Consider the following 26,959-nt stretch of genomic DNA (forward strand, 5'->3'; position numbering starts at 1 on the left):
CGGTCATACTCATTAGTCACATGGTTGATATTTTGGAGAGAGTGATATACCATTTGATGGGGCTTGATGCTCCTCTCATGTTTTATGTTCCATAATGAGATTTCAATGGACACTTTTGTATCACTCCAGTGAGATAGTTCTATTTTATTTTCTGTTCTATGATGAGGTATGCCATGCATATTATTGTATCACTTTGGTCTCATAGGCCCATTCGGGCTTTAGTACATGCTTATTATCTCTCTCTCTCTCTCTCTCTCTCTCTCTCTCTCTCTCTCTCTCTCACACACACACACAACTAATCACCTCTAGCAAGGGTGGGAGAGGGATAGTTCTAGCAGGCAAACATTGGCCATATGTACATTACATATTGTAAGGTACATAAAAGTAATTCAATACAGGGCACACAAAAGACCCATTATACCATAATACACAAAAATGTGAAAAATAAAAATGTACACGTGCGCATGATGCATGGAGGACATGCAAAACATAGGTACGTACCAGGGTATAGTATCAAAATTGAGAACTAGAATTTTCCTGAAGAAATATTATCTTTTGACACGCCTCTCTCTCTCTCTCTCTCTCTCTTCATTGTGAACCCCTGATGGGAAGCCAGGAAATTCAAAGAAAAATATATCCACAACACCAAAATCATGTTAAAGATCTACATCCCAAAATCAAGATTTTTACATAATCAAAGAGTCTCATTTGTCAACCAAAATTTGGTTACACCGCCTCTAAAAATCGAGTTCTAGCGGGGGAAAAAAACTGCTGCATGGCAGCCAGGAGCGTCTTTGAGAAAGTACTCACAGTACTTAAAATAGGAGCTGGATAGCATTCATTCTCTTCGGACACTCGGCAAGTTTGCGTAGGCCTTCTTCATTCATTGGGCAAGTTTGTGTAGGCCTTTTTGACAATGGAAACGTTATGTGGAATACATCAAGCCAAAGAGAAAATCTTGACACCTTCTAAGCTAGTTGTTGGGGGGATCAACTGTCAAAACACACACATCAACACCAGTGAGAAAGCTGCCTCCTGGGCTATAGCCCAATGGTAGTACCCTTGCCTCCCAAGGAGGTACTGGGTTCACAAACACATCAACATAAGTACACAAGTTAGAAAGCTGCCTTCTGGGATATAGCCCAGTCGTAGCACCCATGCCTCCCGAGGAGGTACTGGGTTTGAATCTACCCTAGTGGCATCTGAAATTCAGTAGCTACCAGAATAAAGACATGTCATTCTGTGGGAAAAATTAAGCATCATAAAGCTCATTATAGTAGCATTCTTATTTAGCATCGTGTGAGGAAATGCACTTGGACAAGATTTTTCTATGATTTAGCACACAGTGACAACCTTAATCACTCAGAGTTACACTTACCCTCAAGTAGCAACCCAAAGCTAAAGGATAATGGGGTTTCAAGATCTCAGCTTACCCTCTCAGAGTCTATGGCTGAGAATGTTTTGAGTTCCGCCTCCTTTTTGAACAAAATTTGCATTATCTGCTCAAACAAATCACAGAAAATTGAGCACAGAAATGTCAATTTGCTGTCAAACTTAAAACATCACCTTTTGAAAAAGTCAACTCTAATAAAAACACCACTTTGCTTGCGACCCATTTTACCACAATTCTGAATGTACCACTTACAAGTGAAGCCACGTCTGCCCTCGATATTACGCCTACTATGCTTGGATCCTCTGTCAAAATGCCTTTACCACTTGGGGGCTGCGAGATCAATCACATCACGTGTTATGTATTTTCAAAAAATTCATTCAATGTGATGTTGCCAGTGCTCTCAACTTCACAAGCACAAATGGGGAGGGGGGAGGGAGAGGGGGGCTCCTTGAGCCAACTCTCAAAGGTCTCCATCACCTAAAGACTAGAATTGAGGAAGACGATAGCACGCCAGGGTCTATGAGACCAAAATATGTTACAAAGTATCCATGGGTTACAATGATCCGAGTAACATAAATGAAAAAGAATCTAAAACTAACAGCATCAGCTGCATACAAGTAGTGGCTAGCTGAGGTATGGCCTGTACAACTAGAGAGACTGAGGCTCATGGGGTGGTGGCATCCTAGAGCGTGGAGACCCAGCCTACTCAACAACTATGTAGAGCTCCTCAATATCCACCTCTTGTGGGAAAGTACTGCGGTGTCTCTGGTGTGTCTCCCGATCTGAGACTGACAAGGGGAGTGTGCTCTCTGTCTCACCAGTCTCGGTTGTCTGGCCCTCTGCATCTGGAGTGCTCTCTCGATGGATACTCCTGGGAACCTGAGTGTGGGCGGCTGGGCTGCGCTACTGAAGAGAGAGAGAGATTATTGTCTTTAGAAGACCCAATGGGTCTATGAGACCAAGAGTAGAACAAGGGTTCTATGTGATTCTAAACCATGGAAAAGACTAAAAGAACTCACACAAAAGGATAGACTAGCTGAATGTCTATCATACCATCAACACCATCATAGTGAGAAAGTGGGATACATGTGCAAATACGTCTCCATATCAATACAAAGGAGATCTCATGTCTGTGTCGCGTCATACTCTTCTATCCAAAATATCTAGCATAAGGGAGCCTCTGACTCCCAAGAAGCTCGCCATTTCCACCACAAGTGAGGAAGTGTCCTTGTGTTGCTGGAGAATCTCCCCAATCTTCCGTGAGTGGGGCTGCAGCGGACCAAGGACCCAAGGATGTTGGGTGCAGTGTACCTCGCGAGTGCAATCTAAGGTAACTCAAAGTGGTTGAGGTGAACTGTGGATCAGCACAGTAGGGCGACTGGTCCTCCTAGGTGATCTGCAAGCTAAGGTACCTCTCTAGGTCACCGACTGGTACTGCCATCTTGTACCTTGAAGAAGCTACTAATGGTCAGCTGGGTTTGGATCCCTTGCTTACAGTCTACCAACTTGTTCTCCCAATTATCCAAATTGAAACATCCAAGTTGAGCCCTTCGTTTTCAAACTTGTTCATCCAAGAGATGAGACTTGATCCTCTACCTATTTGATCCTTGGAAAGTGTCTCGAAACCTTTTTCCATGCCTGCCATGAAGACAAATGCAAATCTTGTTGCCTACTACCTAGACCTAGGATTGCCTAGACTTTCCCTAGCATCTATAGCTGACAACCTAAGCTACATGCATGCATGGCTCCCTAGAAAAGACCTAGGCTCTAATACGAATGTTACATGCGTGCAGGAGTGTGCTTGATTAAGTGCTGCAACAATCACCAATTAATGCTAATTAGATGCACCAACTGAAAATGCACAAGAGAAGAGAAGATATTCACCTAATCTACTAAACTACATGCATGCATGGCTCCCTAGAAAAGACCTAGACTGTAGTACCAATGTTACATGCATGCAGAAGTGTGCTTGATTAAGTGCCACGTTTAACACAAATTAATGCTACTTAGAAGACAAGATATTCACCTAATCTACTATGTATTAACTAAATCAATGAATATTCACAATGAATGTTTAGATCTAGACACTTAAAAGCAATGCATTAACTTTTACTGCATGTTAATTTGACTAAACTGGCTGCTCCATGTGTTGCAAAACTGTTATCTTGAGGCTGCCTGATGTTGATTTAGAGTTGAGGACTATTAGTCCAATTGTTGACTGCTAAATTGGTCCAATTGCTGAATGCTCGTCACATGGACACCCGGTTGGTGTACAGGTGACATGGCATTCTTAGCATTCATGAGCATTTATCAGAGCATTCTTAGTTGCATTCAAGCGTTATGCCATTATTGTGGGCAGCTGACAGGAATATTCAGCAGCCGACCTGAGTATTCAGCAGCCGACTGGCATTATTCCCAGTCGTGAACACATTCCCTCAGCCAACAGCATTATGAGCTGCCCGACCAGCATCAAGTTTACATATAAAAGGCAAAGCACATCATTCAGTTCATCATCTCTCTCATCATTTTGGTGGTCTTCATCCCAAGACCCTAGGAAGGTGTGGAGTTCAGCATTCAGCAGTACAGTATTCAGCATTCAGCCTTCAGTTCATCTCTTGCCTGCTACATAAGGAAAGCCAGCATCCAAAGGGTGGACCTCAGCATTGGAGAAAGGAACATTCAGTCATCATCATCATTCAGCATCTCTCTCTCTCTTCCCGAGAAGGATACTCATTTAGGACAAGCATAGATATATTCATAGATCTCATTGTAACCATCGCATTTAATATAGCTGCATTGCATTTGCATTGAAACCATCCTCTTTCTCTCAAGTGTTTCTAAGTGAAGTTTAGTTAAGCCTAAGGTTGTTTTACTACGATCAATCGCTCAGATGTCATATTGGTATCAGAGTGTTACAGGGTAACCAGCCTTAGTTCATGTTCATTCCATAAGTCAACATGTTAGTCGCTTCGCTCAACTAAATCCAATTCTCAAGATCTTGCAAGCCATCCTTGCGGTTTTCCCCTTAGGCATCAGTACTCCATTCATTTGCATTCTTGCATAGCATATAGGGTAGCACATGGCTTGCATCAGTATAGAAGTCATCCTCGCAGTCCAGTAAAGATAGTCAGTCTAAGCATCTTGCATCTGCAAGGCTTACATGATTTACCCATGAGTTGCTGTGCTAGATGATGATGATGATGATGATGAGAAGGAGGAGGAGGAGGAGGCTAGTGATGATGAGGGTTCTCCTTCCCACTCTTTTAGAGAGGAGAATGAAATTGAAGACATCTCAGAGTAGACTTCCATCACCTAGTTACTAGTATGCAGTTTTTTGTTTAGCAATAGCCTTTAGGTTGCATTTTGATACGTCAATGTCATGACTCATGTTATGTCTAATGGTTTTGAGGCTTGAGCCATGTAAGCAATGGAAGTTGGAAGTTCAAAATTTAATATTTACATTTTTAACCTACTATGGTCGCTGTACTGGCCTTCTAGTTTTGCCTGCAATGTGCAATGTGCAATGTGCATTGTGCAAGTTTACTTTCCTTTGTTTTTTTTAGACAGATTACGACCTATGAAATGTTTAATGGATTATAAAGTTCTCGTCTCATTTCTCATTTCTCATTGCCAATAATTTAGTGAAACTATATTTTATGGGCTATAAAATATAATGTAATTAGGGCCACGTATGTTTCAGCCCATGTGAGCCAAACATACTTGAAACATGCTTTCATACTCGTATGTGTATGCGTATGTTTCACGTATGTTAAAAACTATGCTCTATAATTTTCACACACTTTGCATATTTCCTTCGTCATCAATGATCTACTAGCAACGATATCGGTTGCATTCACTGGGCATTGATAGTACCTACAAGTAATTGGGATATTTGCATTCTATGTCAGAGATTAGTTATTTGCAGGCTGAATGGCAAGCAGTGATGTATTTGGTATGCTTTCCGCTGAGGATAAGCTCGACGGGACCAACTACTCGTTGTAGTCCTATATGATGTGCCATGTATTGATCACCAATGGGCCTTGGAATGTTATTATTGGCAATGAGGCACGTCCTGTCTCGCCAGCACAACAGCATAGTACATGTACTTTGGATGGTAACACGAGTTCTGACGTAACTATGGCATCCGCCTCCACATCTCACACAATAGAACAAGCCAGGTGGGATGGCAGGGATGCGCAAACAAATGCATTAGTGACACTTTCAATGAAAGGGAACCTTATTCCTCATGTTTGCTCATGTAAAACTACGTAACGAGGCACGGGTAGCCTACTAGCACGAGCAGTTACGAGTCCGAGTATATGAATGAGGGAGATTTAATGGTTCTTGACAAGGATTAAAGATTTCAGGTCATAGAAAGTTTTTGCATCTACAATTCGTCTCATGATCTAGGGTAACCCCAATGCCCACTTTTGATGAGTTGGTTACAGTGCTCATAGCAATCTCGACAAAACCCAACTAGTATGCGTGTAGAAGATCATGCATTTGCTCCCAGTCAAAAAGGTAACGGCAAAGCCTTTTCTCAAGGAAGCTATAGACCAAAGGCAAAATCAGCCCAATCTTTTGGAAAGGATGCCAAGAAGGGGAGGGATAAGCCTAAGAAGAAAGGCATTTAAATGCAACTACTGTCAGAAGCCATGCCGTTACATTAAAATGCAGAAAACAACTGGAGAAGGAGAAGAAGAAAGAGTCAAGCATGGGTATGGTGGTTGATGCATCAACACCAAGTGCTGAAAAGAAGGAGTCAACGAACTATGCACAGGATGATTGGGCATTCATTCTGTACTGTAGTTATGATCCTTCTGTCCATAATGTATACATATCACTGTGACAGATTAACATGTCTGGTATGTTGACAATAGTGCTAGCAAGCACGTTACTTCTCAGCGTGTTTTATTTTCCTTACTTGAGTCTACTCCTCAAGGAGGAGGAATAGTCACAAGTGCAACCACTTCCACGTATCCAGTAAAAGGAGTTGTTAAGGTTGTTCCCACTGCTGCAAATGGTGAAACAATCACTCTCTTAGAAGTCTTGTTTGTGCCACGCATCAAAAAGAACTTAGTGTCAATCGTGTCAGCTACCAAACACGCCAGTGGTGTAAATGTGAAACAATCACCCAGGCGCATCATGAGTGTCAGCTCGTGTTGTGCTTGACATCTCAACAATTGCTACATTGATCTCCGCTCTGACATTTTTAAATAAGCAACACTACCATTTTCCTTACTTGAGTCTGCTCCTCAAGGAGGAGGAATAGTCACAAGTGCAACCACTTCCACGTATCCGCCGGTAAAAGGAGTTGTTAAGGTTGGTCCCACTGCTGCAAATGGTGAAACAATCACTCTCTTAGAAGTCTTGTTTGTGCCAGGCATTAAAAAGAACTTAGTGTCAGTCGTGTCAGCTACCAAACACGCCAGTGGTGTAAACGTGAAACAATCACCCAGGCGCATCATGAGTGTCAGCTCGTGTTGTGCTTGACATCTCAACAATTGCTACATTGATCTCCACTCTGACATTTTTAAATAAGCAACACTACCATGTCCTCGAATGCCGTCAAAACTAGGCATAATACTTCGAATGATGGTTGGAATTAAGTTACATCTTGCATACTTTTTGTAAGTATAATCATTTTATCTTCATCATCAGGCTCACACTTCAAGCTCGTGAGCTATTAAACTAATGAGTAGAACTTTGCAAGATGGTCGCTTAATTCTTCATTGTTTTCCATCTTAAGACCATAAAATTTAAGCTTCAAAAATACTTTGGAATTAGTGATTTTATTTCCAAACATACCTTCTAACTTGCTCCAGATTTTGTTGGCCATCGATTTAAAGTCGACATGATGTATGAGTGAATTTGCAAGTCCAAGCCCAGTGACAATGGTGGCAATTGCCCGTTGATCGTGTTGCCTCCAAGATTTCAACTCCGGTCCCTCAGTCAAAGGAGCATTCTCATTGCCAGAGACAATCTCCCATAGTCCTTCCCTCATCAAGTGTAACTTCATCTTAGTTTGCCATGTCGGAAACCCAAATCCTGAGAGCTTGTCCATAAGACAGATGCTTGATGAAGTGAGCCAATCCATTTTGCATAGCGTACCAAGTCCAATGACAATGGTGGCAATTGCTCGTTGATCGTGCTGCCTCCAAGATTTCAACTCTGCCCCCTCAGTCAAAGGAGCATTCTCATCGCAACAGACAAGTCCCCCATAGTCCTTCCCTCATCAAGTGTAACTGCATCTTGGTTTGCCATGTCGGAAACCAGTTCGTGAGAGCTTGTCCATAAAATAGATGCTTGATCAAGTGAGCCAATCCATTTTGCATAGCGTACCACGTCTAGAGACAGAAGCAGGCGAGAACAGACATTGGAGGTCAGCTCATAGTGCGTTGGAGCAAAGGAGGGACATTAGAGGGCATCAATGGAAGAGACGCAAAGGGCTGTATACTGAATCTTTGTGCTAAAGAAACCTTTCTCTACAACAAGGGAAAACATGGCGTAGAGGCGATGGCAGAGAGCAAGTGGCGATGACTTCTCTACTGCAAGGACAAACAGAACAAAGAAGCGAAGGTGCAACAGGTCACAGTGAAGGCGACCACTAGGAGCTATGCAGCGGCAATGAACTGGCAAAGCAATAGCGGTCCAAAGAGCTGTCAGAGCAACTAGGTGCGCAAGAGACGACGGAGCAACGGCAATGTGGCTAAACAACCAGCCGTGGCGGCTCCCTCTGCAGGCGCACCACTCGAAAACAACAGCGCCACCAATCAACTGGAGTCTGGACTGAAGGTGGTGCGACCAACACTAGTGCCGCCTCAAAACGGCGGCAGCAATGGACAACAAGAGTGTCTCTAGGGTGGCGGCGGGCAATGGACAATAGGCTGTGAGCGTGGCTCAAAAACCACTTGTGGATAGATTAGGGTTAGAAGAGCAACAACTTTGGAGACTTAAACAAATACATGGTAATGAGTATAGTAAAGAGAGTGAGGGATGTGAGAAAGTAAAAGAGAGCGGGAACATTCAGATAAACGCTCACTAAATCAAACACACGCTCACTAAATCATCATCATCTTCTATTGATACATTGATAAACCCAAGGGATTCAACAATGACCTTGATCTTTAAAGCATACTCATTGATAGACATACTTTTCTTCTCCACAGTATGCAGCTCTTGTTTCAACCGTAATTTCCTTGCCATTGTGTTGGTCTAGAACATCTGCACCAAGTTCTGCCATGCAATTGCTAATTGCTGGAGTGTTGGCATCATGTATGTCCTATCATTGTGTCTATGACACTAACTGAAAGCTAATACATGACTTTCCTTGCACCCTGGTTCCAATCCTTGAATGCCTTTACATCTATTGGAGTGACATTCTCTTCAGGCAACTCTCGAGGCTCCTCGTTGTCTCTTTCGACATAGTCCCAAAGTGCTTTACCCATCAAGAAATTAGTCATTCTGAACTTCCAAGCATGGAAGTTGTTCTTATCCAACTTCTCACCAGCAATCTCATTGAGTCTGTCAGACATGTTTGCCTACAACAACCAGGCACCTTCAAACAGACAATTTCTATATGCAATCTATAACACAACAATATCTTTTGTGACTGCCGCCAACGGTACTTCTCCACAATCTATATGTCACCAGATGTGACCAGAGTACATATACATACACCCAAGATCAACAATACATGTGCAAACACTGTCTGTACTCCCAAAATGCATTGTTGCACTGCAATAACCAGGTTTCAAGCACAACCGAAACTTTTCGGAACTGCTTAAAAACACCTTGCGACAGTCGAACGGAGACCAAAACACGTCCAAAATACAAATCTGCCCGTAAAACTTCAATAAAAAGTCCTCAATCGGAGATGTGTAGCTTCCACAGCTACCCACGTGGTGTCGTACCTAAACGACAAGAGAAAGAGATGATGATGCTCTTACTCGTGTACCGCTTCCTTTGCTTGCCGCTTAGCTCCTTAGCTTGAACCAAGCTAAGGAAGAGAGAGAGAGCTTGAACTCTTGCAAGCACACACACATTCACACAACCATGGATAACACACACACAAGGATAGAAGGCTGAAATCTTTTTCTTCTTCTCACTCTCAAAAGAAGGCTGCAAAAGATAAGTGAAAATCAACATAAGTACTAGAGTACTATGTACAAGCGGTCCATAATGTGAACACACTAAGTAAGTGAGCTATCAAGATAAGTATGCCGTGTTTGGTAACTGACACGACGGATCTTCGTTAATGATTCTACAAGTGGACTACACCTACCTAGTCCAACCTAGTTGTGCCAGTGGTGTAAATATGAAACGGTCAACCACGCGCATCATGAGTGTCAACTCATGTTGAGCTTGACATCTCAACAGTTGCTACATTGATCTCCACTCTGACATTTTTCAAAAAGCAACACTACCATGTCCTCGAATGTCATTGCAACTAGGTACAATACTTCAAGGGATGGTTGGAATCGAGTTACATCTTGCATACTTTTTGTAAGCATAGTCATTTTATCTTCATCATCAAGCTCACACTTTCAGCTCGTGAGCTATTGAACTAATGAGTAGAACTTTCAAAGATGGTCACTTAATTCTTCACTATTTTCCATCTTAAGACCATAAAATTTAAGCTTCGAAAATACTTTGGAATTAGTGATTTTGTTTCCAAAGATACCTTCAAACTTGCTTCAAATTTGGTTGGCCGTCAATTTGAAGTCAACATGATGTATGAGTGAATTTGCAAGTTGGCAATTTCCCGTTGATCGCGTTTCTTCCAAGATTTCAACTCCGGTCCCTTAGTCGAAGGAGCATTCTCATCGCCAGAGACAATCTCCCATAGTCCTTCCCTCATCAAGTGTAACTGCAGCTTGTTCTGCCATGTCGGAAACCAGTTCCTACGAGCTTGGAGCTTGTCCATAAGATAGATGCTTGATGAAGTGAGCCGATCCATTTTGCAGAGCGTACCTAGGCTAGAGACAGAAGCAGGCGGGAAAAGACACTAGAGGTCAGCTCATAGTGCGGTGGAGCAAAGGAGGGGTATTACAGGGCATCGATGGGAGAGATGCAGAGGGCTGTATGCTGAATCTTCGTGCTGAAGAAACCTTTCTTTGCAGCAAGGGAAAACAGGGTGGAGTGGCGATGGCAGAGAGCATGTGACAGCAACTTCTCTGCTCCAAGGAAAAATAGAACGAAGAAGCGGAGGCAGAACAGGCCATGCTGAAGGCGACCATCAAGGGTGACGAACTGGCGGAGCAGTGGCAGCAGCGACAAGCTGTCAGAGCAACGGGTGCGCAGGAAGCGGTGGAACAGCGGCAACATAGCTGAACAGCCAGCAGTGGTAGTTCCCTCTGCAGGCGCACCGCCTGAAAACAGCAGTGCCCCTGATCGGCTGGTCTGAGGTGGTGTGACCAGCACTAGTGCCGCCAGGAAACGGCAGCGGCAGTGGACAGCAGGAGTGGCTCTAGGGCAGCGGCGGCACTCGACAGTAGGCTGTGAGCGTGGCTCGGATACCACTTGTGGGTTAGCAGAGCAGCGGCTTTGGAGACGTAAACAAATACATGGTGACGAGTGTAGTAACGAGAGAGTGAGAGATGTGACAAAGCGAAAGAATTTGGACGACTCAATGATCCTTTGATTGATGTGTTGAAAGCTTGAAAGAGTCCAGTGCTTTTATTGGCTTTAGAGCCTTATCTTTTGACAAAACACACACTCGGGCAATGACACATGGCAAGTGCCTATGACATTATTGCTTATCACATACACACACGTGGCTACAAGAGGTGGTTCACACACACACTCACATAAGTGAGTGTTCACACACACATACAAGGGCTTTTTCACACACGTGAGACTGTGCATACCCCACAAATACAAATGCAGATCAGAATTTAATTACCCCAGTTAGTAATCCGCCAGGCCGCAATATAGTGTATGTGAGACCACTTGATTTAAGCTCTTCCTCTGCACCAAATTTGGCTTCAAGGACAAGCTTCAAGACCTGGAGTGTCTGCAAATGTAAAAATTGACTCAAGTCATTTACATGACAGTGCATAAACAATCTTACACAGCCTTGAAGGACAAAAAAAGCTAATTTTAACATTAAAAGAAACAAGAGCTTGCAACTGGACATTAAGGTGGTCTTTGCAAGCCCTTCATGGAAATTGTTCATGTATCAATTTTCTTATGAAGTCATGTAGAAACATAGTGTTAGTGTTTTGTGTGGCAGCATTAACAAGGAGCTACTTACCTGCTCATTGACAGCTACAACACTATCACCAACACCAATGCTTGAAACCTGAAGGCATAAAAGACATTGTTTAGTAAGAGAAATATACAATGACTCTGTCATCAGAAGCTAGAAACCTGAAGACAGATGCAACCATGAATCTTGGTGACTTTACTCAATAAAGATTAGACTGAGATGTGAAATTCCATTCCACCTTAAAAAGAAAACGTATTACCAATTATACAAGCATCTTGTCATCCACATGGAGATGATGGGAGTAGTGTCACCCCACTATAGCACATTCCCCACCTTCATCCTCAAATACTCATTTAAATGCCGTCCCACCTATACAAGGAGCCAACATCTACCACCTCTCAGCACTCCAAAGACTGATGGCTTCACTTTCTAGAAAGGAAATAAACCTCCTGTCACTAATTGGGCCATGTTGCCAGCATGAAGAGTACACTCCTAAACATAGTTAACCAACCCAATGTCCGCCGTTGATATCACGGACATAGAAGACAACGCACCCTCTTCACTGCATTGTTGACCCAGGCTATCCAGGAACGCAAACATGTTAAGGCAAAGGATCATGAGGACCTAAAATCAAAATTACTAACTCATTAGGACCCTTGCATTGAGCTTAGCCCAGCTTTTCAGTGAGTTTTTTTGCCGGTGCCTCCCCCAGTATGAGTCGAAGAACACCACCAGATAATCCACAAAAGATCCAATTATCATGGTAGAGAAGGAGTTCAAGCCATGGGCTTGGCTAGACCATTTCACATTTGACCATGTTTTCAGGCTCTAGACTATCATAAAGTAGGTGAAACACAGACTTTGAGGCGGCAAAACACAAGGACAAAGGAAAGAAAGTATATAATAACGTCTACAAAAGACCAGAGGATCTACGACACAAATAGTGTTACAATAAACCCATGAAAAAACTATATCACGGAGAAAAAAAAGATAAAACAAACTAGCTACCTAGACAAGATAGTCGTATGAGAAAAATTTACAAAGCAGCCCTAGAATAGCCGAAGTATATGGTGTGATGAGAACTACACCTCTCAAGTGCAATGGTATGCTCCTTTGAGCACACAACTCCCAAGGAATGCTGTCCTCTCACTTTTTGTGCTGCCGATCACCTTGTGGGTGCTACCTTGGCTGCATTCTTCCATGGATCTATGCACCTTTCTTGGGACAGGTTAGTGCTTAGCTGGCTAAAGCCTAAGCCTGAATGCTGTGATACCAATGTTGCATGCGGAAGCCTTGCTGTACTTGATCCAACCCTAAGCCTACTGATTAGGAACACTAATGCAACAGCAATGACTAGACAGCAGAGAGAAGAGAGAGATGAACTGTGTTTTCAATATAGTACTATGATACACAAAGATGTATACATCTGTACAACTTCCATGGCCTGTGGCCTTTCAAAATGGACTGAAATCTTAACCAACAGACTACCTAATGACTGAATTATGACATTCCCCAAACTAGGGATCAGATGGTCTAATGACTGAATATGACTTGCTCCTAGAACAACCTTGGAGCAAACTGATTGTTAACAGCCAGTAGAAACAAGCACAAAAAATCATTTAATATCATTTAAATGCTGCTGACTCTCTCTGTTTGGTGCTTATGACCTGGCCGACTGGTGGACTGCCTTTGGGACTTTTTCTTTACCTACTAGAGCCTGTTATTTACCCTAAAACTACTAACTAATCAGGGATTAGCTATGAGACTAACAATGTCCATGTGTGTGCATGTCACATTCCCTCCTGCTAAACTTAATGATAGGTTGGAAACCTGTCGTCCTTCCTTCCTCGACTACTGACTCTGGACTTTGACTGCTTCAACAGAAAACCCGTCACTCCTCTAATTCCACTTCAAGTCTGGTTCTGGTGGGCTGCCTTTGGGACTTCTTCTTTACCTACTAGAGCCTGTTATTTACCCTAAAACTACTAACTAATCAGGGATTAGCTATGAGACTAACAATGTCCATGTGTGTGCACTTCACATTCCCTCCTGCTAAACTTAATGATAGGTTGGAAACCTGTCGTCCTTCCTCCCTCGACTACTGACTCTGGACTTTGATTGCTTGACTTCTGACACTTTGACAGAAAACTGTGTCACTCCCCTAATTCCGCTTCAAGTCTGGTTCGAGAACTACTCTGCATCTATTCCACTCTATCCCCGTGCTCGCAATCCCTTTCCATTAACGCAGCTATGGTCTCCTACTGAGCATGATCATGCCCGATGCCCCACCTTTGGAATTGATCTGAGAGCCAATGGTATGCTCCTTTGAGCACACAACTCCCAAGGAATCCTTTCCTCTGAGCATTCCTTTGGGAGTTGTATGCTCCTTTTAGCGCACAACTCCCAAGGAATGCTTTCCTCTGGCTTTGCCTGCTGCCAACCACCTCATGGATGCTACCTTGGTTGCATTCTTCCATGGATCTGTGCACCTTTCTTGGGACAACTTAGTGCTCAGATGGCTGAGCCTGAATGCTGTGATACCAATGTTGCATGCGGAAGCCTTGCTGTACTTGATCCAGCCCTAAGCCTACTGATTAGGAACACTAATGCGAAAGCAATGAATAGACAGCAGAGAGAAGAAAGAGATGAATTTGGTTTTGAATATATTACTATGATACCAAAAGATGTATATGTCTATAACTTCCATGGCCTTTGGCCTTCCAAAATGGACTGAAATCTTGACCAAGGTCTGGTGCTCTCTTTTAACACGAGCATCCATCTTTCCTCCTTTTCAAACCTTCACATGATCTGCCCAAAGCCCACTCGTGTCACCCACATCCAAGGGAGTTTTGAATGCATGTGACAGTTGTCGAAAAGGAATGTTGTGATGCATACATTAAATTTTTAGGTCAACCTTCCATACTTCAAACTATGATTGATGCTTACATGCACACTAATTTGTCCAAAGAACCATTCAAACAAGCTTTCTAGCACGAAATTAGAGCACCTAAATTTCAAAGTCTATGCTCGTAAATCACTCTACCCAAGCCATCATGAGTTCGAACCCAAACACCGCTTTGGGAGGGGGGAAGAGCTAAGTTCTTTGCATTTGTGAATCTTCATTACAGCACACCCAAAGCCAAAACAACAGGAGAAAGATAGAGCAAACTAATCATTCTAGTAGTTTAAGAACAAAAAACAAGAATAAGGAAGTGTTTCCTCTACTGATCTAAGCTTGAGGTGAAGCACACTTAAGTCATGAGAATGAGATTTTTGTATAGAAATGAACTGGGAGTCCAGATACCAAGAGAAACCTTTTGACTCCAGCTTTCTTAGCTGCTCTCATCACATTGATACAGCCATCCTGCAAAGACGAATGGAGATGAACAAACTGGAATGACTGTTAGGAGTGTTTGAAAAGAAGAGGCTTAAAACCCAAGCTTAAGATAAAGCAACTACATCGCATTAGGTATCCAAAGTTGGAAAAAAGTGGTTAACTCAACTGCTTAATGCTAGCTATATATCGTAATAATAAAATTAAATCAAAGAATACCTTGTCGACCTCTGGATTTTTGGTTCCTCCCCCTGAAAAGTTTCAAGAAGAAAAAATTTCTCCATTGGCATTTTTCTTTTCCAATGATAAAGAACTTCTGACTGCCATACACATGCCTTAAAAGTGCACATTCTTACCAACTGTGCAAACAACAGAATCAAATGTGTTGGACCTCAGGGCCTTCTCAATCGTCGGAGGGTCCATCACGTCTCCAATAGCCAACATGGCTCCTAAACCCTCGATTTCTTTCCGGAACTTTTCACCCCTTTGGAATACTGTCACCCAGGAGCCAGCCTTTGCCAGAGTTCGCATCACTTCCATGCCCATTCCCCCACCACCAACCACCAGAACTGTCACAAGGGACAAGCTTTCACTAATGTGTTTGAAACCCCATACGTTATTACAAATCAATCAATTGAATTCCTTTGAGCACAAGGGAATCATAATACACCTGCTAATTACTATTCTATGCAATAATCATATTCTAAAGCAAGTTCAATACCCATCAATATGTCAACCCCAAAGAGAACACGAAATAACAATGACAGCATCATTAATTAAATGCATACAAATGCTTCTTTTCAGAACACATAAGCCAACCTGTTGAATTGTCAATAGGAATTGTATTTAATTAATGACAGCATCATTAATTAAATACATACAAATGCTTCTTATAAGCCACACAAGCCAACCTGTTGAATTGTCAATAGTTACATCTTCTTCCAACTGGCTTTTCACTCTGAGTGTGGAAATCTTTCTATTAAGGTTATGCCAAACAGCATTCTTTGTGTTTAGCCTTGCAGATTGTCCTCCGTATTGACGTGTCCACATATCCTTTCCGCACCGCTTGATACTATAAGGAGCTGTAGTAGAAAAATACAAAGCCACAGAGGAAGGATTGTCACAAGCATTGTCAAGATCACCGTTCTACAAGCCAAATTAATTCAGCTAGCCAGCATAGTGATCTCTTCTACACTTTACATGCTCATAGGCTTCGTATTTAAAAATCTCACTCAGTGCAGGTTAAGCAATCACTAAACTCGATCCAAAGGAGGGCTGCAAATAGATAAATACCACACATGTAAGTTTTCTGGACGAATGTCGTGAGTCTCTCATTTTGTGTTGATTTATTGCACCCCTTCCCTGCAAACAAAGGTTCATTGGCACAATATCTTTGCAGAATAAAAACTAGGGTTTTCCAGTCATGAAAACTTTCCCTAATAGTCTGTGCACAACAATGCAAATGCACTGATATAAGACATAATCAGAATACATAATAAATGCCCAGAAGTGGTCCTTTATTATGCCATGATAAACATCAAAAGCAGGCAGATACATGAATGGTTCAAAAGAAGAGGAAAGCCTTTTTAAGCAGCCGCAACTAATCAACATTGCAACTGTCACTATGATGATGCTAAAGCATCTCCGGATTCCAGAAGCAATCTTGACTTCAAAATGAGTGGACAACAAAGGAGTGATCAGTGATTGGATGAACATTAGCAAAACAAATATAAGAGAGTAAGCAAGAAGAACCCTTAACATCAATCACATACAAGGTTGACCTCAAGCAAGTTTTGCTCAACGCTTTAAAAGAAAAACTATTCTTGTGGCTTTTAAATTTTTTGTAGAACTTTCATTTCTCCTTAACTCTAATATGATCCAATGTCAGAAGGTAAATTTTCCACCTGGTCAAGGGTGTCTACATAAGACTTGGCATCAATGACTACTATGATGGTTGAGCAAGAGCTTTTACTAGTGGAGTACCCACATGACTACTATGATGGTTGAGCAAGAGCTTTTACTAGTGGAGTACCCACATGACAACCTAACGCAAGAGAATAAGTTTTCCGATTTGTTATCTAACAAAAGTCAGATTGCACCCGTTCTACTGGTTGGGGATAGGTGTGCTAGTAACATCAACCTTTGTCCATGTGCACACGAGACAATTTCGATGCACCAGATTTTACCAAGTACACCGGCAAGTTCCTTTTTTTCCCTAGAAAAAAGGCCCTTCTATTAGTTAACAAAAAAACCAGCCTTGAAGGGCTAAATACAGCCTTGAAGGGCTATATACAAACTCACCTCCAAGTACAGGGAGAGGATCAAAGAACAAAAGGGAGAGAAAGATGCACTTCTCCTCCGGCTGGCCGCTCTATGAGGAGAAGGCTATCTCATACAAGGTGGTGGAGGAGGGTGTAACTCGCGGCGGTGAGTGCCCAGGGGACTAGGGCCTTTGACACACTTGTTGATACCATCAATGCATATTAAAACATTTAAACATGGCCACAGCCTTAACATATATCCATCATCATCACTTTGCATGAAACATAAAAGCTAGACAAAACATCCACAAATGCTGAAAGTAGAGCTTGCACGTGTGACACCGCATAGAGGCCGGAATGGGCCGACCTCCCCCTTGGAGTATTTTATTACCCAAGGAGAATAATATCATGTACAAGCTTTGAGGGCCTTACTCTCCCCACGGGAGATGCCAGATTATCCATATACAAATGCCATAACACAACCCAACACGAGGCAACCAAGCCTGAACATAGGCTGTAGAAATGCCGAGCCAACAACATAATCCATATACCTCCGTGTGGGTACTGATTCTTCCCCAAAAACCACGGGTCTTCATGCAATAGAGCTGGTACAGCAAGTACAACTCTCCATTCAGCCGGTATAGTAGGTACAACTCTCCATTCAATCGGTACAATAGGTACAATGGCTGGTACAGCCAATACAATGGCTAGTACAGCCGGTACGATGGCTGGTACAGGATGTAAAGCAAGTACAAATGCTGGTACAGCATGTGCAGTGACTAGTACATTAGGTACAGTGGCTGGTACAACAAGTACAAAAGCTGGTACAGTCGGTACAATGGGTGGTACAACAAGTACAAAAGGTGGTACAACCAATACAAGGACTGGTACAACAAGTACAATGGCTAGAAATCATAATAAATGATTAAATACCCTTGCCTTCAATATTTCTTCGCGATGGAAGCCTCCAAAACAGTTTCCAACAGCCGGTATTCTTCATGGGCAGCCTTCAAGAGAGAGAGAAAGAGAGTAGCCATCATGAGGGAAGCCTTCAACGGTGGTAGAGGCTAGTGTGCAGCAAGAGAGCCTCTATTAATGAAGATAGAGGGCTCCATTTTTTAGATTTGGGCCTCCCATGAGCTAAAATGGCAAGAGAAGGCTACAATGACAAGTGGAGAGCCACACAATAGCTGAAGTGACAAGCATGAGGCCACTTGTCTCACTTTGATCCACTTTCTAACAAGTGTCAGGCCACTTGTCTCACTTTGGTTCACTTTCTTGCCACATGTCCCAATCTAAGAGATGGGTCCTTCCATAAACTCTCTCTCTAAAAATATCCCAACTAGTAGACATTCTGTCATAGGCACTTTGCCAACACTTGGTATCTGCTCAATTCCAGACGTAATGACGTGAACAGAATTTCCATCGGAGTCGGGCCAAAAATAGCAACTCTCCTATTTTTATTTTTATTTTTTTATTTTTTGAAAAACGATCCTTCTATTAGTTAATGAGAAAACGCCATAAGGCTACAAAGCTCACCTCACAAGGAGGGATAAAAAAACACACAGTGAACACCTGAGCTCCACCCCCGTGGGGCTGGCCGCTCTCTGGGGGGGGGGGGCTACCTAGTAGTACATGTGGGAGGTGAGAAAAGCCAAACTGGAGGCCTATAGTGCCAAGTGACATCCTCGCCCCTCGCGATGAGGAAAGGGCCAGGCTGCCAAGTTCGGAGGAAAGCCTTGCGGCGACCTCTCATGCGATCCGAGTCGCCCTGAAGTTTCCCCCAGTGTCCTCTCAAGGTGTGAATGATGTCCACCCAGAGGGCCTGTATGACCTCCGCCGGTGGAGTCGCCTGGCGGTCAATGGCCTCCCTGCATCGGGCTCTCCATATGTGCCAAGCCGTCATGCTGCTGATCATCTCCCATCTGTGCCCGTCCCCCTCCCGAGGGACTGCTGAAGAGAAGTCTGGCGTCGGAACCACCGCCATCGCCCTGTCAGAGACCTGGATGGTCGCACTGCCAGGGACGTCCTCATATCCAAGGGCCGGGCCGCTGTCCGTGGCCCAAGCCACCGCACCCCACGTCACCAGCATCTCACCTGGCGAGCCTGCAAAAACCATCCTGAGAGCGCGCTGCCAGACCTGCTGTGCCTGTGGGCAATCCCATAAGCAGTGCCGCTGCGACTCCTGTACATGGCCGCACCGAGGGCAGGACGCTAGGTGTCTGCCAAAAGCTAGCCACGCCCCCACAGCCAGTCCTCTATGCGCTGTGAGCCAGAGAAAAAGCGTCACCTTCCGGGGCCGGAAGCTGGCCCAAAGGCGCTGCCAGAAGTCCCTAAGAAAGGCAGGGGAGAGCCCCTGTCGCCGCCAATGCTCGGCCGCCGCCGAGGTGCTCGCTATCCTGTGCCTCTGAATCTGCCGCCCCAGCCTCGCTGTGTACTGAAAAAAGGGGATGCCTGGGCTGGTAGGGGCCGAGTAGGGATCTCGCCAAAACCACTCACCTGGATCCCACTGAAGGCGAATAAGAGGCCTGCTGTCCCAAGCCCATAATCTCGCGCTGTATCAGATGTCCTCCAGAAAGACAAGGGAGGAGGATCGTCTTCGGGAGGGACTCCGGTGACGGAACCACAACACGAATGGCCGGGAGTCCTGCTGCCCGAGCTATCACTGAAGCCGCTGTCTGAGGCGTCTCCACCACCTGCCCGAACGCCTTGCCAATGGATGACAAGAGGGGCAAGTACTCCCTAAGGAGTCCAGGAAAGCAGATAGTGACGGGAAAACCTGTCGCGCCTGCTAGCGGGTCAAAAGCGGGGTCGAAACCGTGAGTCCATCGCGCCAGGAACGCCCGGGATGAGCGGAGGGCAATGGGGCTCCGAGCCAGCACCATAATCTGAGCTACCTGGGGGGACTCGAAATCCACCTGGTAGTAGCCACGTCCCAAAAAATCTACGCTGACGATCTTGGCAGGCACGCCAACAAGGCTGCCTTGCAGAAGGTCGCGAAGCTCTCTCCGCATCGGACGGCTACCCACTATCTTGCAAACCAAGGAGGGGGCCTCAAGAGCGGATACTGTGGAAACAAACAACTGATGATCTTCAGCTGTGAACTCCAGACGGAGACCGGAATCGGCAGGGGTAGTCGGAGCGGCTTCCATGGAGTCCTCCAGAGGGAAAAGGCCAGAAACCGGGGTCACCAACGGGAGGGACACAGCCCTGCGAGGAAAAGGAGAGGCGGAAGGTTACAGGATAGCGGGGGCGGGGCGGGGGGGGGGAGGGGGGAGCTGAGGCGGGGGAGCTAGCGGTGGGGGGAGGGGCGAGACAGAAGGGGAGGAGAGGGAGAAGGCGGGGGGGGGGGAGAGCCGCGCAGCGGAGGAGAAGGCGGAGGGGGTAGAGATGGCGGGGGAGAGAAGCGAGACGGAGGAGGAGGCGGCGAGGGGGGTAGAGATGGCGGGGGAAGAGATGGCGGGGGAAGGAAGCGAGGAAGAAGGCGGGGGGGGCGGGGGGGGGGGGATGGCGGGGGAGGAAACGTGGAAGGAGGCGGGGGGGGAAAGAAGGCGGGGGAGGATGCGAGGAAGGAGGCGGGGGAGGATGCGAGGAAGAAGGCAGGGGAGCGATGGCGGGGGAGGATGCGAGGCAGAAGGCGGGGGAGAGATGGCGAGGAAGAGTGCGAGGAAGGAGGCGGGGGAGAGGACGGAGGAGAAGGCGGGGGACAGGCGGGGGGGAGGGGGGCGCGACGGCGAGAAGCAGCGGGAGGGGGAGAGGCATCTGCGCCTGCGAGCTCCAACTCTCCTAAATTTTAGGAGTGTGGTCCTTTGTATTCTAGGATAATCCCCCATTCCCAAAGCTTGTACTTTCCAAATATTTAGACATACTGGAGTCCACCAGACCCCTTTCATACTGGGAAATGTCCAGGCTAGTGACAGAGGGAATAACCACACAGGTGGTCTGTAGTGCCAAGTGGGCTCACCACCTCTATTTGTGACAAAAGGGCCAGATCGCCAGATCCTCAAGAAGGCTTCCCACCGCCGCTTTCGCATACGATCAGAGCCACCCTACAACTTCCCCCACACATATTGTTCCAAAACCGGAGTTCCATAATCAAATCAAGTTGCAAACTAGGATCGAGATCCCAATCCAATGTCCAATTGATCTAGATCCATATCCAAGCAGAGCTTGGGGAATGATCACCCTTCAATCTATTCCAAGGTAAGCAGGAGGGCATGTCACGTGCATCATCCTTCGTCGCTCAATGCACGTGTCATGTGGCTATTAGGGTTGGGATCAAGTCACAATTAGGGTTAGGGTTAGGGTTTTATAGAGAAAAAATCATAGCCCACATAGTGACTAGGTCCTGAACCACTTGATCAATGCCATAATTCCCTGAGGAATCCTTGAGAGCTCAGGTCATCGGACTAACGCCTAGATGACCTTATACTACCTCAGAGGGTCTTCTTTGTTGACGCCTACACTGTGTCATTTGATGGGATGCTCCACCGATGGCAAAAACTCCTTCAACGAATCTAATGCTCCGGACAATAACACCTCAACAAGGTGATCATGGATTTTGTTCATGCTCTCTGTCTGGCCATTTGATTGGGGATGGAATGCGTTACTAAACTATAACTTTGCCCCAAACCATACTTTGGATCCCTATCCGAGATGACCCTCTTTAGAAGTCCGTGTAAGCAAAACACATCACGGATGAAAAGCCTCACCACCTCCTGGGCATCTTTGGCAATCCAACTACAAAGCCCATAAAATTATCCTCCCATGGCGACTCTAGCACTAGCAATGGATGAAGCTTACCAGCTGCTTTCTGGGTGTCTGGATTTGACCTCGCAGAACCATACATATTGATGCGCATCTTGCTTCATGTGAGGCCAAAAGAAGAGACTAGACAACTTCTCCAACAAAATAGCCGATCATCGTAGCATAACCAAAAGAAGAGACTAGACAACTTCTCCAACATAGGGTCCTCACCATAGCACCGGAACATCGCGTGCTTCTTGCAAAAGCATCCAGGAGAAATCACCATCCTTGACTACACATAGCTGATCATCGTAGCATAACCAGCCGTCCTGAATGGTGTACTCTTAAGCGGTGCCCTGCACACTTACTCCACCGATCCTTGAAGCCCTTAACATGCATTGTCTTCATTGACACAAAATACTCACTATGGCAGCTCTCCACCGTCTACACCAGATGTGGCTCTGCATATGAACTGTTTTGCTTGCCTAAAATTGGCAAAAAGTTGGAGTGATTAGGGCACGTTCTGCTGGTCTTCTGGGTTCCTCAAAACATCGGCTTGATTATCCAAAATCAGCAGCAGACAGCCTCCCTCTTGCACTTCATTATTCTAGTTGCTCTTTCCAAAACTAGCTGGTCCTTTTGTGCTACCTTTGCTCTGTCTCTTCCCTGCACCAGCCAGTGCATTATAAACTACCTTTGTGCATTCCCACTTACGCTCTCACAGCAGCTATTGCCCCTTAATCACGATGGACTGGTTTCAACTTTCACAATCTAGCTGTGCCCTTGCATGACATACATGCAGCTGTGTGGTAGGGATTGATTGATGTGATGTCCAGTCATACTTATTATCTAAGAGTGGATACAAAAGTCTGCAAGGCCTCATCATGATAGTCTCTGAAACAACAGGACACAACAACTCCAACAGCTAGAGAACCTCCAACAACTGGAGAGCCATGCTCTGCAACTTTATCCATTAATCAACCTGGTATTTCATCTAGTATTACTCTGGACTTGGTTCTCGTACTGAAACTTCGTGTGAGTCTGGTTCTATGATTTGAAAATCTGCAACTAATCTCGCTAAACTATGCCATTGTTATTGTTAAAACAAAGGTGGACCTGCTATGAGGTTACACAATAAACTTTGCAAAGAACTCTAACCTAACAAGATCTGAAAAGAGTGGTTGCAAAGAACTCGAACCTAAGAAGATCGTATAACCCTACTGATCTATCCATGTTCTGCTCCTTAGTCTGAAGCCAAAGGTACAAAGTCTTGAGCCGAAGAGAGAGCTTTGTCAAGGTCCTATCCAACCTATTTGGGTGGCATGCTATTTTTAACACTACATGATTTGGGAGGTATAGATTTACCACTCCGAGCAATGACTGGTCATAGCAGATGTCAAGACACCGACATTTACTTCATGGTGTGCTATGTCTCATCTACATCTACATTACATCCGTACATCAAGGTACCCATGTCTACTCTATGTTGTGTTATATTGAGCATGCATTCAACCTTTTTTCTCTTATTTGGAGTTTGGAGAGCATGATTTATATTAGTTATAAGCAATAACACGTCTGCAGCGGTAGGCTGGCAGGATTCGAACTCAAGCACATGCTTTGAGACATGGATTCCTTGCCAACTGAGCCACATGCTGGGAAGGAACATGCATTCAACCTTAAAACCTTGTAATCAAAAAGAAGATCAAGCCTCCTGAAGTGTGCCTTGAATTAACCATAGTCAATGCAGGGTAGGAGGCAGCAAGGAACACAATGGCATTTAAAAACACCATGTAGGGCAGAGAAAGCAAATGCACTCACTAAAAACAGTTGATTTGATACCTGAACATCAAGCAGGCATTGCCTGAAGGGAATATAAATCAACGGATTTAGTTTGCACCATACCAGCGACGGTGGAGAGGGAGACCAGGCCCGCGCACGCCGCTGCGGAGTCCATTGAAAATTTGGAAAAACTTCGACAGACGAGCAAATGGATAACGTCAAAACGTTTTTCACTTGAAAGTCACTCACACTTCATTGGTCCTTGAACCTTAGCTAAGAGATCCCTTAGCTAAGAGATCCCTTTTTTTTAAAAAAATATATATAGATCTTCTCTTCTCTATAGGTACCCCAAATCTTTTTTAGGTGTTATTAGATTTTGCCCACACACGTGTATGGTGCCGGTGCCCTTAAGGTTCATGCTACATGCAAACCTTCGCCTACATGTCGTCGCATGGAGGCGTCATCTTCGCCTGGGTTTTCTGCTCTGCCAAGCTGTTCGCCTTCTAGATCCGCTTCGTGGAACGCTATGGCCAAACCTTCGCCTGCATGTCGCTTGGAGGCGTCATCTTGGCCTGGGTTTTCGGCTCGGCCCCAAATCTTTTTTTTAGGTGTTATTAGATTTTGCCCACACACGTGTATGGTGCCAATGCCCTTAATTTGATTAAGGTTCATTAAGGTTCATGCTACATGCAAACCTTCGCCTGCATGTCGCATGGAGGCATCATCTTCGCCTAGGTTTTCTACGGTCAAGCTGTTCGCCTTCTGGATCCGCTTCGTGGAATGCTATGGCCAAACCTTCGCCTACATGTCACTTGGAGGCATCATCTTCGCCTGGGTTTTCTACTGCCTGCCAAGGCGTTCGCCTTCTAGATCCGCTTCGTGGAACGGTATGGCGAGTCCTGCTTCTAAACGATATGGCTTCTGCATGTGCTTCGTGGAACGGTATGGCGATTCCTCACCGATTTTCCTCCTTCTGGGTCTTCTTGAACGTTCTGAAGCTTCTGGTTTCGTTGTCGCCTCTTTTAGCAGGTTATAATTCTTCTGTGTATTTAAAGAACGCAGGTTATGGTTCTTATGTGTATTGCTTTAGTATCACAGGTCATGTAGTTGGTTTTTGTGCACTTATTAGTCATCATGGTGAATGTTATATTATTAGAGCTCATGTACTTGCTTTCTCTGTAGTTTTAGTCATCTTGTTCTATGAAATACCTCCCAAAAGGAAAGCTAACAGCAGGAGAAGAAAAAGCATTCTTCACCTGAGGAGGATTCTCTCCAGGACGAGGATGGAGAGAGGCAGAGTAGGAGGAAGGACCTTCACTTGCCACAACTGTGGAAAGCCAGGACACATAGCAAGGGACTGTTACAGCAAACCCAGTGGAGAAGGAACGACATCGACAAACTTCATGGAGGCTCCTAAGGAAGTGGAGTCGGATCATCTTTTCTGAGAGAGAGGGAGAGAGAGAAACCCCACAACCCAATGTAACCTGCCCCAACAAAGTAAAACCACCTCGGAGCCACCGATGATGTAGGCCATGTGGTAGATGTATGTGTGAGCACTTTAGTCAAGGTCACGGGCACTTATAGTAGCCTTGGACACATAGAGAGAGAGTGTGTCAAGGACTATGAGTTTAGGGACTTGAGGCACTGGTCACGGACTATCAAGTAAGAGGGAAACTTGGTATAGGGTCCAGGTGTGCTAGGAGTATTCACTTGAGGGGAGGTGTTGAAATATACAAGTGAATAGGGTGTGTGCGGGAACAAGCCCTCGGCTAGAGGCTGTGAAAGAGAATCTGTAAATGTGAGAGAACCTGTGAAAAGGTGAGAAGAATCTACTGGGAGAGAATAAAGGGTAGCATAAGAAGATTTAGGAAGTGTGGAGATATTCTGGGAGAGGTGGAGAGAATCAAGCAAAAGAGGTGGAGTGAATCAAGGAGAAATCAGTGGGATTAGATGCTTGGATGTAAACTCTATAAATTGAGGCATTGGCCTAATGAGAATTTGCTAGTTTTTTATTATCCATGCCTACATTAAGCTATTAGTTAATTACTCACTAATCACATCTTAATTATCATCTAATCACTTTGTTAATGATGTTGATTCTAGCATTTGATCCACCATAGCTCATCACATTGCTATAATTTTAACACATACTTGGACAACATGTCCAAGCCATACTGTCTCTGCAGTAATCCAATACCATGTGGTGACCTAATCACCTCAATGCCGCCCAAGAAATATCTGAGCTCCCCCAGATCCTTCATTTCAAACTTCTGTATAAGCAAGATCTTTACATCAAAGATCTCTGCATCATGATCCCCCGTAATGATCAGGTCATCTACATAGATGACAACAAGCACAACCCCTCTATCACCGTATCTCACATACAGCAAGAAATCTGCATTGGCTACATGAAAGCCAATAGTGACAAGATATTCATAAATCTTGTCAGACCATGCTCTTGGTGCTTGTTTTAAGCCATACAAGGCTTTCTTCAACCTGCAAACATGCTCGGGGTGACTCACATCCTCATAACCAGGTGGTTGCAACATATACACCTCTTCCTACAAATCCCCATGCAGGAATGCATTCTTTACATCCATCTGATATAAAGACCATTGCTTTGGCGTAGCCACTACTATCACAACTCTCACTGTTGCCATCTTGGCAACTGGGCTGAAAGTTTCCTCATAATCAATGCCATATGTCTGCGCATATCCTTTGGCTACCAATCTAGCCTTGTACCTGCTTATGCTTCCCTCACTGTTATGTTTTACTTTGTACACCCACTTGCATCTAATGGCTTTCTTGCCTTCAGGCAATTGCACTAAATCCCAAGTCTCATTTCCATATAGTGCATCCATCTCCTCATGCATAGCTTTCTCCCAACACACATTTCCAACAGCCTCATCAATGCATGTGGGCTCTACAACCTGTACAACTTTTGCCATGTATGCATAGCGATGTGCCACATAACCATCATAGGTAAACCTCTGCACAGGATTCTTCACTCTCCCAGATCTTTGCAGCTTTGCATTCATGGCTTCCATAGCCTTCTTTACACCAGGTGTTCTCATAGCTGGTATCCCAAGCTCCTCATCAAGGCTCATCTCTGAGCCACTAGACTCTCCATCAACATGAGAATGCCTTGCAGAAATGTCAGGCATGCTAAGGGGCTCAACCACTTTCTCTTTGCCTTCATGTGATGTACTAATCACATTTGCAAGACTGGTATTATG

The 26,959-nt window shown here is 44.7% G+C and overlaps 1 protein-coding gene across 4 annotated transcripts; it reads right to left on the reverse strand.

Annotated features, from left to right (window-relative positions):
- Positions 1-620: 620 nt before the first annotated feature.
- LOC147604058 (uncharacterized) lies at positions 621-24,000 on the reverse strand. Of its 4 annotated transcripts, none has more exons than XM_086795179.1 (11): positions 23,847-24,000; positions 16,231-16,299; positions 15,849-16,019; positions 15,294-15,506; positions 15,157-15,188; positions 14,908-14,967; positions 11,649-11,696; positions 11,298-11,408; positions 1,646-1,723; positions 1,434-1,499; positions 621-993 (listed from the first exon to the last, which is right to left on the reverse strand). In XM_086795179.1, the coding sequence occupies exons 1-11, from the start codon at positions 23,896-23,898 to the stop codon at positions 940-942; spliced, it is 954 nt and encodes a 317-aa protein (XP_086651305.1). In that variant the 5' UTR covers positions 23,899-24,000; the 3' UTR covers positions 621-939. The 4 variants fall into 4 exon arrangements, with proteins under 4 accessions (XP_086651305.1, XP_086651308.1, XP_086651304.1 ...); XM_086795182.1 differs by having other exon boundaries at positions 16,236-16,299; positions 23,847-23,985; XM_086795178.1 differs by having other exon boundaries at positions 852-1,080.
- Positions 24,001-26,959: the final 2,959 nt, after the last annotated feature.

Source organism: Cibotium barometz, chromosome 62 (assembly GCF_041138505.1).
Source record: "Cibotium barometz isolate CiBa-2024 chromosome 62, ASM4113850v1, whole genome shotgun sequence".
Classification (NCBI taxonomy): Eukaryota; Viridiplantae; Streptophyta; class Polypodiopsida; order Cyatheales; family Cibotiaceae; genus Cibotium; species Cibotium barometz.

Excerpts from the sequence above, each read along its gene's own strand:
- LOC147604058 (XM_086795178.1), bottom strand. The coding sequence starts at position 23,898 with ATGGACTCCGCAGCGGCGTGCGCGGGCCTGGTCTCCCTCTCCACCGTC. Across the intron at positions 15,189-15,293 it reads TTCTGTTGTTTGCACAGTTG|GGGGAGGAACCAAAAATCCA; the intron begins GTAAGAATGTGC and ends GAAACTTTTCAG. Across the intron at positions 1,081-1,433 it reads CAGCCATAGACTCTGAGAGG|TACCTCCTTGGGAGGCAAGG; the intron begins GTAAGCTGAGAT and ends TTGTGAACCCAG.